Source organism: Protopterus annectens, chromosome 1.part1 (genome assembly GCF_019279795.1).
Source record: "Protopterus annectens isolate FY-2018-M chromosome 1.part1, PAN1.0, whole genome shotgun sequence".
NCBI classification, from domain to species: domain Eukaryota; kingdom Metazoa; phylum Chordata; order Ceratodontiformes; family Protopteridae; genus Protopterus; species Protopterus annectens.
Window position 1 is genome coordinate 1,241,799,705 of NC_056726.1, and position 16,192 is coordinate 1,241,815,896.

At 41.4% G+C, this 16,192-nt stretch overlaps 1 protein-coding gene across 1 annotated transcript in view; it reads left to right on the top strand.

Moving 5' to 3' along the window:
• Window positions 1–16,192, top strand: part of LOC122809620 (gastrula zinc finger protein XlCGF26.1-like) — a 508,886-nt gene that overhangs the window by 363,372 nt on the left and 129,322 nt on the right. The window contains exon 6 of the mRNA XM_044081256.1: window positions 14,852–14,935. Coding sequence (XP_043937191.1) covers window positions 14,852–14,935 — 84 coding nt within the window. The remainder of the gene's footprint in view (window positions 1–14,851; window positions 14,936–16,192) is intronic.

The following is a 16,192-nucleotide window of genomic DNA, read 5'->3' on the forward strand; positions in this document are numbered from 1 at the left end:
ATTGATAAACCTAAGCATTCAGCCGGCCAAATGCTGTACTCTCTTACTGTTGCTAAGCTATGGAATAATCTCCGCCCTTCACTCAGAGCTATCACCAATCCCACTGCCATCAAATAATCCCTTAAACTTCATCTCTCCTCACATTGGATATGCACCTGCACCCCCCACTGACAACCCCAAAACTTATCCCCTCTCAGAATCCTCACTCTTCTTCATTCATCAGCTAGTCTATCTTCCCCTTCTCTCTATCATGCCAACTCCTGCTATACATTAGCCTGCACTATCCCTACCTTAAGGCTTTCTGTCCTCTTCTTTCTACCTTTTAAGCTAATTTCTTCTCTCTGCTAATAATCTTACTCAGTATCTAAAACTTCTATTCCTATACTCACACCATGATTATAAACAGTTTTGCTGTTGTCATCAATTTATTCAATGTTATCAAATTATTCTGTGTGGTCATAACTTAGATTTAATGTGCTACTGCTGTCTTATATACTATGTAATATTCTGTATAATCTTCTTTGTATGAAATTAAATATGGAGCTTTTCTTCCCGAGCCTCCACTAAAAATCCGCTCATTTCAGGCCCTGTAGACTATCCTGGTAAATAAATGCAATAAATAAATAAATACAGAGAAGGACTGAAATACATGGCTGTTGCTGTTGGCTTTTCATTATTTTTCTTATACCCTGAGAATACTGCAGATTTGTCCAGTTAATTAAAATGTGCTATCAATATTCCTGTCTGGATTGGCTGAATATGTTAAAACATATGCCATTTTTGATCTGACTAGGAATTTCATGTATCCACAGGTTAAGCTTGAAAAATGTCCTTAAGATCAGCATTCTACCCCAGTCAAGAAATACAAACAAGCAAAGAAATATAAATATATAAGAATCTTTACTGCTTTCTGTCCTGCTAAGTACCCTTTTAAATTTAAATTCCTTCCTGTCGCTGCCAGGAATTTCAAAATATAAGGCAAACAAACCTAGGAGCAAAGGAAGACCTTGCCTTGTTCTTGAAAATCTAAACTGCAGTGACATTTTGGCATCTATTTTCATCCTAGGCACAGAAGCATTATATATGGTCATGATCAAACCCCACATATAAATACCCCAAGCTAGAGAAGTCTATGTGTTAGGTAATACCATTGTACTTTATCAAAGGTTTTATCTGTATCACAGTTCACAATCCGTAGTTTAGATTTGGTTATCTCTACAGCCTTCATTGTTAATCCAGCCTTCAGTTTATTAGCAGATGCCCGAATTCCTACAACATATCCACATTGGTCATTGTCAGTGAGTCATGGCTTATATTTGACGAACCTCAGGGGAAGAATTGACATAAATAATTTGTTACAACAGGTCGGTATAGATACTGGTCTTTATGAGGAAGCCATACTTGAAGTCTTCCCTTACTTTGGAATGGCTAACCCTTTTATAAACCTATATATTTTTCTTATATGTTTTATCATATATGATATTATTTTTTTATATAATCTCCAATTCTGTCCTGGGATACCATCAGTGTCTGATGTTTTACCACTTTCCTACCCCTGTAGAATATTTTACATTCTTCCTGAGTTATGAGTGCCATCTTTGCCTGTGTTTCATCTGATTCATTTAGGCAGTTGTAAACCGTTTAAATGCTCTGTAATCTCCTTCACATGTTTACTCCCCTCACTCTCCACCTGACATAATTTTAGAGATATTGGCATAACACCTCCATTGTTACTACAGGAATCTTACTGTAAAATAAATTCCATTATTTTTCTTAAGTCTGGCTATAATTTATTGTGACCTTAGAAATGCGTTCTTTTATCTGCACTTTTTTCAAAGAATACAGTATTTAAATTGATTTAACTGTGTTGCAGGAATATTAACTGAACTGGAAGTTTTGACTCTGCTCTTCAGTCAGTGCTTGCTGAATTTTATTATTTGTTAGTAATTGCAAGTGTGGGGGTAGCCACATTCTTTGATTTCCTGTCCTTGCCTATTTAAGTGGTACAGTTTGAAATATTTTCTGCCTAAAAACCTCAGCTTTGGCCGGCTAAGATCTAGCTGTATTCAACTGGACGTATAAGAGAATTTAAGTACCTTTATCTGCACTTTTTTCAAAGAATACAGTATTTAAATTGATTTAACTGTGTTGCAGGAATATTAACTGAACTGGAAGTTTTGACTCTGCTCTTCAGTCAGTGTTTGCTGAATTTTATTATTTGTTAGTAATTGCAAGTGTGGGGGTAGCCACATTCTTTGATTTCCTGTCCTTGCCTATTTAAGTGGTACAGTTTGAAATATTTTCTGCTTAAAACCTCAGCTTTGGCTGGCTAAGATCTAGCTGTATTCCACTGGACGTATAAGAGAATTTAAGTACCTTCATCTGCACTTTTTTTCAAATAATACAGTATTTAAATTGATTTAACTGTGTTGCAGGAATATTAACTGAACTGGAAGTTTTGACTCTGCTCTTCAGTTAGTACCATCCACCCTCCCGGTTTTTGTTTTGGTGTTAATCTTAGTGGCATTGAAACTGCCCGCCCCTCTTGTAAATTTGTGCTTGGATACTCCTTCTGGGCCCATCTCATTTGCTCACTCAACTGAGTGCAGTGAGATCATATTCTGATTTCAGGCACTACTACTGTGTACAAAGAGAGCATCTGGGAAACAGAAGAAAAAAAAATTTTAAGCTTGTTTCCTGCCTTTCCTGTTAAGTGGTATAGACTGTCTGTAGGCTTCTGAGCCCCCAAGCCCTTCTGTGATGGAGGGAAGCCTTCTAGCTTAGTTTTTTTCTTATATCTAGCCAGTTTTCTAGTTTCAGCACTCAAATCTGTTTCTTTGAACTCAGCACTTGTTCAGAACTCATTGTAAGCACTACATAAGCTGCAAATTACTACAGCACTCAACTTTCCTCACTTGTCTAGTGGAAAGCAGTTTTTAGTACTTAATAAATAAGCACTTATCCAGGCATGTCTAAGGGTCAGTTCCCAGTGATTTCTCCTTGTCTACCTGATGAATCTGGGCATCTTGGGGCAATGCAGCAATTGCCTCATGTACACAGACAACCCTCTCCTCCTACCACCCAACACTACAACCTGTGAGAGATGCACTTATATAGCCAAACTGGAAGCAAAGTTCTCTTCACCCAAGACTGGACTAGACAGTCAAGAGGAGAGGGTAAACACTTGCACCACACCACACTCATCACATAGTCCCTCAAAACCTACACCACCAAAACACACACATAGAAACACAAAAAATACACACCTACATTTGCGGAGGCTCTCGATAAAAACCTGCCCAAGCATCAGGGACATCCAAAGCATAAACGCAAGCAAACTCCATCCCCCAACACAACCCAAATGACACATAGCCCACAAACTCAGTGTGCCACTCAACCACAGCCCATAAGGCATAACAACGTACCCAACACTCTAGTCATAGGTGACTCTTATAGTCAGGCACACTGATGTTCCACTCACTAGACTAAACAAGGAGAAAGTTACTGTCAGCTGCCTGTCAGGTGCCAGGATCCGCCACATAACGCATGCACTCAGGTCACTCCACAATAAGTACAAATATGACACTGTCATTGTCCATGTTGGTGTGAATGACCTGAGACGTACCTCCATGGACTACATGAAAAGAGACATGGAGGAGCTCTCCGATCTTGTATCCCAGGCAGGTATGACCCTAACCCTGAGTAGCATCCTGCCATCACCCAGAATGATACCACAGTACAAGGACAAAATGATTGACTTCAACAATTGGCTAAGCTTCTGGTGTCATTCTAAGGGGATCCAGTATTTGTCTGCCTGGGACGACATGATCGACAGTCCACGATGCTTTGCCAGAGATGGCCTGCACCTGTCGCCCTTAGGATTCCAGATACTGGCTAAGACTCTTGCCACCCCTATAGTGCCTTTTTTAGGCAAGGTTCAAATGACAAATTCACCACCGTAACAGGTTCAAGCAAGCAAAATCTGAGGGTAATGCTACTCAGTGCTAGCAGTCTAAACCTCAAAATGCACTCACTCGAGGCACTCCTTAGAATGGAGAACATTGACATCTGTGCAGTGACAGAGACCTGGTTCAAAGCTCCAGAGAGCACCCCTGCATTACCAGGCTTCAATTCATACCACACCTTTCGGCCACCTAACCCAGAAAGAAGCACTAAAAGCGGAGGCATGTCCATATTCATTAAGGATATCCACACCTCCAGGCTAGTTGCACAGCATAATGCATCCGAGATTATCCAAATGCAACTAACTCTGGACAAGACCGCAATCCAAATTGTAGCTTGCTACAGACGCCCCACCATGCACCAGGATTCACACTCCTCATTTCTTGATTTACTGGAAAGTATTAGGGTACAACCCAACACCCTAATAATGGGCGATTTCAAATACCCCACCATTAACTGGGAAAACTACTCATGTACCAACTCTTTTGCCAACGTTTTCTAGAATTCATAAATTCCAACGCCTTGGATCAACTTATTCACACCCCCACAAGGGGCAGCAATATCCTAGACCTGGTCATTACCAACATGGGAAACCGGTGTTCCACACCAGAGGTCAATTCCTCTTTGGTCAGATCCGACCACAAGCTAATCAGCCTAGACATCCACATCCCACCCCCAGCCCCAATTAGGGTAACCATCGTAAAAAACTTCTCAAAAGCCAACTTCACACTTCTTAAGACAGAAGTGGCAAACTTCATGACACCCATGCAGACGGACAATAGAGGTATGACTGCTGAATCCTACACAAATGCACTTAATAAGCACTTACACGAGTGCATGGATCATGCTATCCCTAATAGAACCAAGATGTTATCCCCCAAAAAAAGGAAGCCAATCTGGTGGTCCTCTGCCATAAACAAACTCTACAACAGAAGAAAGAAACTGTTGCAAAAAAGAGTAAAATCCCATGACTGGAGGAACTCCCTGGTCAACCTCAGTAAGAAGCTGAGATCCCTCATAAAATTCTCCAAAGCTAGTTACGAAAACAAAATTGCCACTGACTCTAAAGACAACCACAAAGCATTCTATAGCTATGTCAAGAATCTAAATGGGAACACTCAGATCTGCTCTGAGTTACAGCATAATGGCACTAAATATACAGAACCAACTGATATTGCCAACATCCTAGCAGATAGGTTCAGTGCTAATTTTACCTCCCTCTCACCCCCTAGAGGGCCTATCTATATACCGGAAGAATGCAAAGTTCCTATAATCACAGCTGCACAGGTAAAAAAACACACTCTCCAAAGCCAAGAACACAGCATCCATGGGACCTGACAATATCCCAGGCTGCGTTCTATACGAACTACAGAATGAACTGGCACCCTACCTAAGCACACCATGTTCAGTCATAGCCTCACCTCAGGCTTTGTACCCACTGAATGGCGCACCGCGACAGTTATCCCACTCCACAAAGGGGGAGCCACGATGGACCCCGGGAACTACCGCCCCATTAGCCTGACGAGCCTGGTCTGCAAGGCCATGGAACGTATCATCATGGAACTCATAAACAAAGACATTGGTAATCTCCAAACTCTGGACCCTACTCAGTTTGGATTTGTAAAAGGCAGATCATGTCTCCTAAACCTGATTGACTTCTTTGAAGCAGTCACCAAAGCCATAGATGAGGGTAAAATGGTTCACACAGCTTATCTAGATCTCGCCAAGGCTTTCGACACCATCCTCCACATTGGAATTATAGATAAGCTCACTAAACTAGGTATAAATCCCTATGTCACAAGATGGGTTGCCAACTGGCTCACGGACGGAACCCACACTGTGAAAGTAACGGATTCCAAATCCGACATCAGACCAGTGACAAGTGGAGTACCACAGGGTTCAGTCCTGGGTCCTCTCCTGTTTGGTATCTACTTCTCAGAAGTGCAGGCCAACACAGAAGGTCTTTGGCTAACAAAGTTTGCAGATGACTGCAAACTAGGAGCCATAATCGAAACTCCTAACGATGTGGACAAACTACAAAAGGGCCTCACTGAGACAGATACCTGGTGTCAAAGCCATGGCCTGAAGCTCAATCCCAAGTGGATTGTCATCCCCTTTGGTAAAAACTCTGTACCCATGAACTACCACATAGCTGGTAGTCTACTTAATGCCGAAAATGTGATGAGACCTTGGGACACAGGTGGACAGTAGTCTCTCCTTTGATAATCACATCGCCACAGTGGTCAGGAAATCCTTCTACGTGGCTCATCTCATCACAAAAGGATTCTCATCCAGAAAAAAAGAGGTCATTGTTCCCCTCTACTCATCACTCATTAGACCCATTATAGAGTACAACGCCCCTTTTGGTATGTACCTTACAAGACATCTACAACAACTGGAAAGACCACAGAAATACCTCACAAGGAGGATTACTGGCTTCAAACAGATGCCCTATGCAGACCGTCTCAAAAAGCTACAGCTTTACTCCATCGCATATCGCCTACTCAGGGGCGATCTCTGCCTAACATACAAAGCTATGTCAAACCCAGAACTGTTGGACATGCTCCACTTAAAGAAATCCCAATCCCTCCGAGCTACACGCTCTAGGGACCTTAACCTTGTCACCACAATAAACAGAACATGCTGGAGGGATAGATTCCTGTCCCAGAGACTTCCCATACTCTGGAACAGACTTACCTATCTATGTCAAACAGAGCTCCTCATTAGCACTCTTCAAGAAAAATCTTGATGATTGGATGGGAAATGGGAAATTCACCCCGGGGATCACTTCTGTGGCTCTGCTCGACAGGGGCACAGGAAAATAATTTTCTTGGGTGGCAAAAGCCAGGGTACATTTTTTGGCTAGGCTTGCATGGGCCCTAGGGCCGATAGCCTAGTACCTACTTATATTCTGGGGAATTATAAAGATAATGGAACTTTAAAGATCTTTGTAAGAATTCACATTTTTTTTTAACTTGTACATCTTCTCCCTGCAGGGATATATAACCTTTATAAACTTGCAGAGTTGCAAAATACGTTTTCTGTTTTCTTTAGTCTCTACATTGTTTTTCATCAATAGTCTAGTGTGACATGATTTCTTTGTCATACTCTAAATTTTCCTTAACTCATTAATTCCAATGGAGCTCAGGAGATTTTCACTTTAACTTCTAATGGAAGGAGCCACTGCCCTTTGACAGACTCACATTATGTCCTCACATTTCAAACAAATGTTCATATCTCTGGAACCATAGGGGTTATGAAAGAAGTATAAATGGCAAACTCTTCAACACAAACAATTTTTATACTGGTAGTATTCTTTAGGTTCTAGGTCTTAAACTGAATTTTATAAGTCATAGTAAACACAGTAACTATTACATTTGCAATATTTTGTAAACAACTTACAGTATCTCAAGTTACACATATACTGCCAGCAACATTTTATTCATCTAGCTGGCAGCTTTCATATGAGGCTAAGGAGTTGTGTCTGTTTTACTTGGTTGTTGAGTTATTTAGAAAAAATTGAAAACTATATCTATATAAATTAATATAATAAAAACAACAGTTAATATCTATTTGCCTGCACTAGACAGAGGTGAAGTATTAGTGCAGTTGAGTTTGCCACTGTGTAAGCTTTAAAATAAAATATTTTAAAATCTTGTACGTAGCATGGTTTTGGAATTGTGAACAAGCAATATTTGACCACCTAGAGGCGTCACTGGGAGTTAACTACAGATGAACCTGGAAGTGTCACTCAGATGTAGTTGGCTTCCTGATCATGCCGACTCAATCATCTATCGTGCAGATTATTTCCGAACAGTTGTATACATCAATTAACAAATGCTTCTTGTTTAAGGTAACTTGTTGCAAACCAGCAGTGCATGTTCTTTATATTGATCGGTGCAGTAGTGTTAGCTTTATAAGCTTCAGGGCACCTTCCATGCACACACACAGTCAGCCAGCTCAATTTGAGTTGACTAAAAAGATAGCTTTGGGCACCAAGCCCTTCAGAGCTTTCCTGCCACTGAAGAGTACGCTCCTGTGAGTCTTTTAGTGATCGATGGTTGGCTTGTGATTCTCCTTTGCTGGGCAGATGAATTTTCTTTGGGGAAATTTTCCATTTAAAAAATTGTTTAATAATGCTTTACATTCAGGAAAATTATTTTAAATCCTGAAGTTTGTCTTTAACCAGACTGTCACAAGACTGTATTAGATTTTCAAGTAAGAGCACTTTTTTCTTGTCGGTTTAAAAGTTGTTTAAAGCATTTGAGAAGCATTTTTTGTGGAGAAATTTGTTTTATTTTACTTTTTGAGACTGGGAAAGAATTTCTAGAACCTTCAGCCAGCTTTGGAGACTGTGTGTGTTACTGCCTGATGATGGATGTTATCTTTATCTTTTTAGAGGTAGTCAATGGTAATATAAACCTTATCCGATCTTATTTCGATCTTAACTTCTGTCTAACTGGCAGAAATGTATAGATGTTGAATTTGATTTGGTATTTGAAACTGCAGACAGTTGCATCACCCTGGTGTTGGTACTTACATATCTTCCTAACTGCGACAGTTTAAAATGCCTGAGGACTATACTATGTTTCTGCCATACTTGTTACAAAATTCCAGTCTCCTAAATGAGCAGCTATTTGCTCTTGAAAAGCAGTAATCCCCCTCTTCATTTCTCAAAATTATTTTTGTATTGTACCAGGGTGTAAATGAAAATTAAAATGGTAATAAAATTTGTATCAGAAAACTTCTTTACCTTAGGATAGCAACCTGGATAATTTATTTTTCTAGCTTCCAGAGTTCAAGGGGTAATTCTTAGCAATCAGCAGTATGACCCCCCTTATTTCCTTACGACACGAAATGTAAAAGCTACTAAAATCATTAGACACAGGAACCTAGATTGCAGATTCCAAGCTGTACTGAGCTAAACAGAACTGGTGTGAAGGTTTCACTGGTTCAGTACCTTTAATAATCTGTTCTCTGTACTTGGTCTCTTTCTCATTCAGTGTTCGGCAGTGAAATACAATAAATGACAAGGAACTGGACGCACCTTGCCACTTTGCAAATGGGATTTTTTCACCATGCAGGGTTATCCTTTGTCTGTTCCTTAAGGTGATGATATTGGGTATCCTATGGGTGGACGAAGAATAAAATCTCAAGCAAAATTTGCCTGAAGTTCAGCCCACTGAGTATTAGAGTTATTTCACAGGAAATTACTGCTCTTCATTTGTGCCGGCAGTGATTCCCTTTTCAAATGTAATTTCTCCCTTCTTCAAGTTGGTGCAAAAAGGAAACTGGTATGTACAAGTTTGTAGGATTCAGGGGAGCTTGTCACCCCCCTCCACCACATAAAAGTGTTTTTTCAATCATTTTTTCAGGCAATGTAATGGGAGGATTCTAATCCTTGGCAAGCTGAAATTCATCCACTCATACTGGAAGCAGTGCTGTTTATGATGAAAACTTACGGCTCCTGGACAATTTCACAACAGCCATTTTATTGATGGTTGGGGTGAACCAACCGAAATGTTTGACACAACTTTTAGTAAATATAACAAAAATACATTTTTTTGGGAGGAGGGACCTTTCATGCCTGAGAAATTAATTGCTGCTGAAAATACATACATCAAAATCCTTTCTGTATATGTACATTTTATTTTCATAGGTTCATACTAGGCTATCTGCCCTAGGGCATTTATAAGCCTAGCCAGAGTTGTTTGGCTTACTTTGATTTGAGTTTATTGTGCCCTTTTTTAAGGTTAGATTACTTTGCCTCTGTCCAGCAGTGACACAGAAGTAATCCTAGGGGTAAACCTACGATCACCCATCCACTCGTCAAGATTCCTCTTGAAGATGGTCAGTGAGGGGCTCTGCCTAACATGGACTGGGATTCTATTCCAGAGTGAGGGGAGACTCTGGGTTATGAATCTGTCCCTCCAGCATGTCCTGTTTATTTCTGTGCTGAGGTTTAAGTCCCTCGAGCTCGTAGCTCTAAGAGATTTGGATTTACTGAGGAGAAGCATGTCCATTAATTCTGGGTTGGACATAGCTTTATACGTCAGGCATAGGTCGCCTCTAAGTAGGCAGTATGCAACTGAGTAGAGCTGGAGTTTCTTTAACCGAGCAGCGTATGGCATCTGTTTGAGTCCCTTAATCCTCTTTGTGAGGTACTTTTGGGGTCTTTCAAGTTGCTGCAGGTGTCGGGTTAGGTACATCCCAAAAGGGGCATGATGACCTCCCTTGATCTAGATGTGAATCCTTTCATGATAAGGTGGGCTATATAGAAGGTCCATCTAACCACTTTGGCAATGTGGTTGTCAGGAGAGATTACTGTCAACTTGGGTACCCAGATCCCTAATTACTTCCTCCATACTTAATGGATTACCACCTATGTGGTAATTTGTGGGCACTTTATTTTTGCCAAAGGGTATGACTATACACTTTTCAGCGTTTAGCTTCAGGCCATGGCTCTGGCACCATTTGTCCGTATCTGTGAGACCCTTTTGGAGGATGCTTGTATCAGCTGGAGAGTCAATTATGGCTCCCAGTTTGCAGTCATCTGCAAACTTTGTCAGCCACCGTCCTCCCGTGTTAGCCTGTACCTCAAAAAAATATATACCAAATAAGAGAGGTCCCAGGACTGAGCCTTGTGGGACGCCACTTGTAACTGGTTTTGAGTCTGACATGGTTCCAGCAATCCTGACCATGTGGGTTCTGTCTTTGAGCCAGTTTGCAACCCATCTTGTGACGTAGGGGTTTATATTTAAGCTGGAGAGCTTGTCTATGATGCCCGAGTGGGGTATTGTGTCGAAGGTTTTTGCGAGGTCAAGGTAGGCTGTATGGACTACCTTCCCTTCATCCATGGCCTTGGTGACTGTTTCAAAGAAATCGACCAGGTTTAAGAGACAGGATCTGCCCTTGACAAAGCCAAATTGGGTAGGATCCAATGTCTGTAGGTCTCCAGTGTCATTGTTAATGAGTTCCATGAAGATCCTCTCCATAGCTTTGCAGACCAGGCTAGTCAGGCTTATGGGGTGATAGTTTCCAGGGTCCGTAGAGGCACCACCTTTGTGGAGTGGGACCACTGTTGCTGTTCGCCATTCTTTGGGTACATATTCTGTAGTAAGGCTGAGTTTGAACAGCAGCTTTACGTGAGGGTTTAGTTCTTCTTGTAGTTCATGAAGGACACAACCCGGGACACCATCTGGTCTCATTGATGCTGTGTTTTTTGCTTTGGAGAGGGCAGCTTTCACCTGAGCATCTGAGATGTTTGGGGGACAGCACTCTGCTGGGATAGTTATTTGCCCCTTTGGGGGGGAGGGGGGGGGGAGTTTGCACTGAACCTGTCTGCCAGGATGTTAGCAATATCTGTGGGTTCAGTGTATTTTTTGTCATTTTGGATTAACTCTGAGCATATCTGGGAGTTGCCTCCCAAGTTCCTAACATAACTAAAGAAAGCATTGTGATTATCTTTAGTATCCTGTGCTATTTCTTTCTCGAAGCTGGCCTTGGAGGATTTTATGAGGGATCGTAGTTTTTTGCTAGTACTGATCAGAGATGCCTTCCCTTTTTGGGACTTTGCTCTATCATGTAGTAGCTTCCTCCTGTTGTACAGCCTATTTATGGCTGGGGTCCACCAGACCGGACACCTGCCTTTGGAAGATTGGGTCTTGGTTTTGTTTGGGATAGCATGATCCATGCATTCCTGGAGGTGTCCATAGAATGCATTTATAAAGGATTCTGCCGTTTGGGCCGTAGTTTCCACTGGCCCGGGGGCCTTGAAGGATTCCAACTTGGTTTTGAGAAGTGTGAAGTTTGCTTTTGAGAAGTTTTTCACTGTGTTTTTTTGGGCTGGGGTGGGGTCGTGATGTGGATATCCAGTGAGATTAGTTTGTGGTCCGATCTTACCAATGAGGGGTATACCTCTGGTATGGAGCATAGAGTCCCCATGTTGGTGATGACCAGGTCCAGTATGTTTTCCCCTCTTGTGGGGGTGGTGACTAGTTGTTCTATAGCATTTGAGTTTATAAATTCTAGGAACCTTTGGGCTAGGGTGTTGGGGCTTGAGTAATGCTCCCAGTCTATGTTTGGGTCGTTGAAGTCACCCAATGTAATGGTGTTTGGAGAGATCTTCATATTCTCCAGTGTTCTCAGGAAAGCCAAGTGGGATTCCTGATTTTGAGAGGGTGGTCTGTAACATGCTACAAACTGAAGGGCAGTTTTGCCCACTGTTAGTTGCACATGGAGGGTTTCCGATGCTTCATGCAATGCCACTGACCTGGAGGTGTGGGTATCTTTGATGAATATGGATACTCCTCCTCCTTTTGTGGTTCGGCTCAAGTTTTGGGGCCGAAAAGCATGATATGAGGTATAACCTGGTAGTGCTGGGGTGCTTTCTGGAGCCTTGAACCAGGTTTCCGTCACTGCACATATATCGATGTTCTCCATACTGAGGAGGGTTTTAAGTGCGTGCATCTTGAGGTTTATACTTCTGGCGTTTAGCAGCATTACCCTTAGTTTCTTATTCATTGCGTTGACTATGGAGGTGGGTTTGTCTTTTGAGCCTTGCCTAAAAAAGGCACTATGGGGGTGGCAAAAGCCTTTCCCAATATCCGAAAGCCCAGGGGTGACAGGTGCAAGCCATCCCTAGCGACGCAACGTGGCTTGTTGAGCATGTCATCCCAGGCTGACAGACACTGGATCCCCTTTGAATGACACCAAAATTTTAGCCAATTGTTAAAATTGATCATTTTGTCTTTATACTGTGGCATCATTCTAGGTGAGGGTAAGATGCTGCTAAAGGTTAGGGTCATACCGGCCTGGACTACATGATCAGAGAGCTCCTCTATGTCTCTTTTCATGTAGTCCAGGGAGGTACGTCTCAGGTCATTCACACCAGCATGGACGATGACTGAGTCATATTTGTACTTGCCTTGGCGTGACCTGAGTGCTTGTGTTATGTGGCGGATCCTAGCGCCGGACAGGCAACTCACTGTGACCTTCTCTTTGTTCAGCCTGGTGAGCGGGGCGTCAGTGTGTCTGACTATAGAATCACCTATCACAAGTGTTTCAGGTGTGTTATTTGACCTTAAGGGCTGTGGCTGTTTGGCATACTGACTTTGTGAGCTATGTGTCGCACGCGTTTTGTTTTGTTGTGGCGTTTGCTTGGATGCCTGCTTTGGAGGTCTCTGCTGCTTAGACAGATTTGTATTTAGAGCCACCGAGTATGTTTTGGTGTGTTTATGTGTATGGTTTGCTGTTGTGGTAGGACTATGTGAGACTGGATTTGTGGTGTGTGAGGTTACCTTCTCCTCCTGACTGGTTGCACCAGTTCTGAGTTGAGAGAGCTGAGCCTCCAGTTTGGCTATATGGTTGCATCTCTCACATGTATTTGAACTTGTTGGGAGGAGGAGAGGGTTGTCTGTGTACATGAGGCAGTTGTAACATTGCCTCAGGATACCCAGATTCACCAGCTGGACTGGAGAGGAAACCACTGACTGACCGCTGGACATGCTAGAATAGTATAGGGAAATTTGTTATCACTGAAAAAAGGACCAATAGGGGACAAGGTACTCGAAGGGAGTATATGAGGGTGTAGTGCTTTTAGTTTACCAGTGCTAACTTGTAAAATAGCTTAAACTAGCAAGTGCAGGTCTTTAGATAGAAGAGAATAGGGTGTTTAATTTGAGAGATACAGCAGTTCTAAGGGAAAAAGTGAAGAGTAGACTTTGTGGAGCCGGGAATACTTTAAACCCGATGCTGCGCTATGCGCACAATCGCGCTAAAGTGTGTTTTTATACAGGGGGCTTGAAAGAGCTAGAAATTAGCCCAAAACGGTCAATAAACTACTAGATTCTGTGGTGAGATCACTCCTCCAGGGACAGATAGGCTGCTCAAAGCTCCCCACTCCCACTGGTGAACAAAGAAGCTTCCTTCTGTCCAAGTAAGGAAATGGGCAACACAGGAACTATACCAAGGTCCAGAATACAGCAAAGCCTTTACTAGGGACTATTCTAGGTCAGGAAAGGCGGGAAAAATATATATTTTTTTTTTTCCTTTTTTCAAAGTGCAAACAGCAGAAATTCACAGTAAATGCTTAACACAGGCTAGCGCACTTGAGTGGGCAGCCTCGACAGGTAAAATACAACAAAGACGACAGGTAAAATACAACAAAGAGACAAACTTTTAAATTGCAATTATAAAAACAGTAAAAACAGCTCAAACAGGTAAAATAGCAGATATAACTCGCTTTTCGGCGAGAAAGGACGGTCACAAAGGTAGTAGCAATAAAATTATACTTATATCAGTTTAGCAGTCGCTCTTTTTTGCCTCTCTGCTGCTAGCACCACTCTGCAGGACCACGAGGAGCTTTTTGTTCACTGCAACTTGAGATAAGAATAGTGTCCTGACTGAAGTGACCTTTGTCAGCTAGCTGTACATATCATAAATTTTTCTTTTGCAAGGCTAGCATTTTACTTCAATAGGATTTTTTAGCCTTTATGAAGGCATGACATGCATTGCCTGGAGTACTGAACAGTGAACGTCTTTTGCTGCTTCTTGAAGGTCAGTCAGTGACTTCTACCACTGGCAGTCATCTTAAACTGAACTACACTTTTACTAATAATTAATTCCTGGTCTTTAATACATAGAAGTGCTGAACTCCATGTGGTGTTTATACTATGTCTCCAAAATAAATTAACATTAGACAGTTTTAAATCTTAATGTAAACTGAAAAATGACATTAGACGGTTTTAAATCTTAATGTAAACTGGAAAATGGCATTTACTCACCAGACAGAAACAGCCTGTTTTGTCTTGTCTTATTTGCTGCATTTATCTTTTGAATATTACTTACCTGTTTACTGAGCACTGATACAGATTTCTTATTTTTTTAGGAGTCTTTTCTACTTTGTCTTTGTCATCCAGTTGGGTTAAGCCTAGTAAGACTGAATGGTCTGAAAACTCTATCTCAGGGAAAGGTGAGTCTTCGTGGTGGAAATGTGTGTGTATACAGATCTGTGCCTTTTAGCATGTTTGTGTGGCTGCACTTCTATTAACTCTTTTTTCATTTAAGAGTTTGCAATGTTGCATCCTAGTTATTCATTCAAAATAACCCTGTTAATACTTGTTTTTTTATTTTTATTTTTATTATTTGTTTTACATTTGTTGACCGGGCTGGTCCAGCAGGATATATTTCCTTTTTCAGTAGAGGCCCGGGGATAAAAGCTCCACATATAAACAACCACCACCACACAAAAAATGTTTATAGTAAACAAGAAAGGTATTACAGTTTAAATTCTGGGAAGACTATGTGACACACTATAATAAATACATCATACACCTACAGATCATTTTACAGTATGAATATCTAGGGAAGCCCCAAGACATTATTAGAATACATTTAAATCCTTGGCTATTCTAGTTTACTCCAGACAGTTACTATTTCCAAAGGGTTAGACAGTAACAGTAGAAAAAGGAAGAGGTATAAAGAAAATGGCAGGAATACTACCTTCAGGATACATTCATAGCCAAGTAGAAAAGATGTGTAATTGGTGCCTAAGTAGTAGAGATAACTTATAGGTGCTACTAATTCAGAGGAGTAGACAGGAAAGAGTGGAGGAAAGTAGGAAGTCAAGAGATAACAAAGAGATGACAAAGAGAAATCCAGGTGATTAGTCTGGGTAACAGCAAGGGCATAGCCAGTGAGTTTTAAGGTGCTTCTTAAGACTGTGTTTAAAGAGAGGAAGGAATGCAAGTGAGGTAAGGTCAGATGGCAAGAGGTTCCATTGTTTTCCAACGGTATTTGAGAACAATGAGTCACCAGCTAAGTTGTTAGACTTGGTAGTACTGGCTAGAAGTTTATTGGAGGAGCGTAAGGAATCAGGATTCCTATAGGGTGCTATAAGGTTGTTTAGTATTGGAGGATTGTTAGGTTGGTAAAAAATCTTATGAAGAATGGTAAGTTGGGAAAGTATCAGAAGGTTTTTTAGTTCCAGCCAGACTAGTTGGTGAAGGTTAAGACAGTGGTGAGTTCTATATGGGTTTCCAGTGGCAAATCTAACAATACTATTCATAGGAGTTGGCTAGTTTGGTAAGATTATTTTTTTAGATTAGTGTATATGGGTGCTGCATACAGAAGAGTTGAAATTAGATGGGAGTGGGCAATAGTCATTCTGGCTGTTGGAGTTAAGAAAGGTTTTATCCTATATTGGGAGCCCAGTTTTTTATTAACAGAT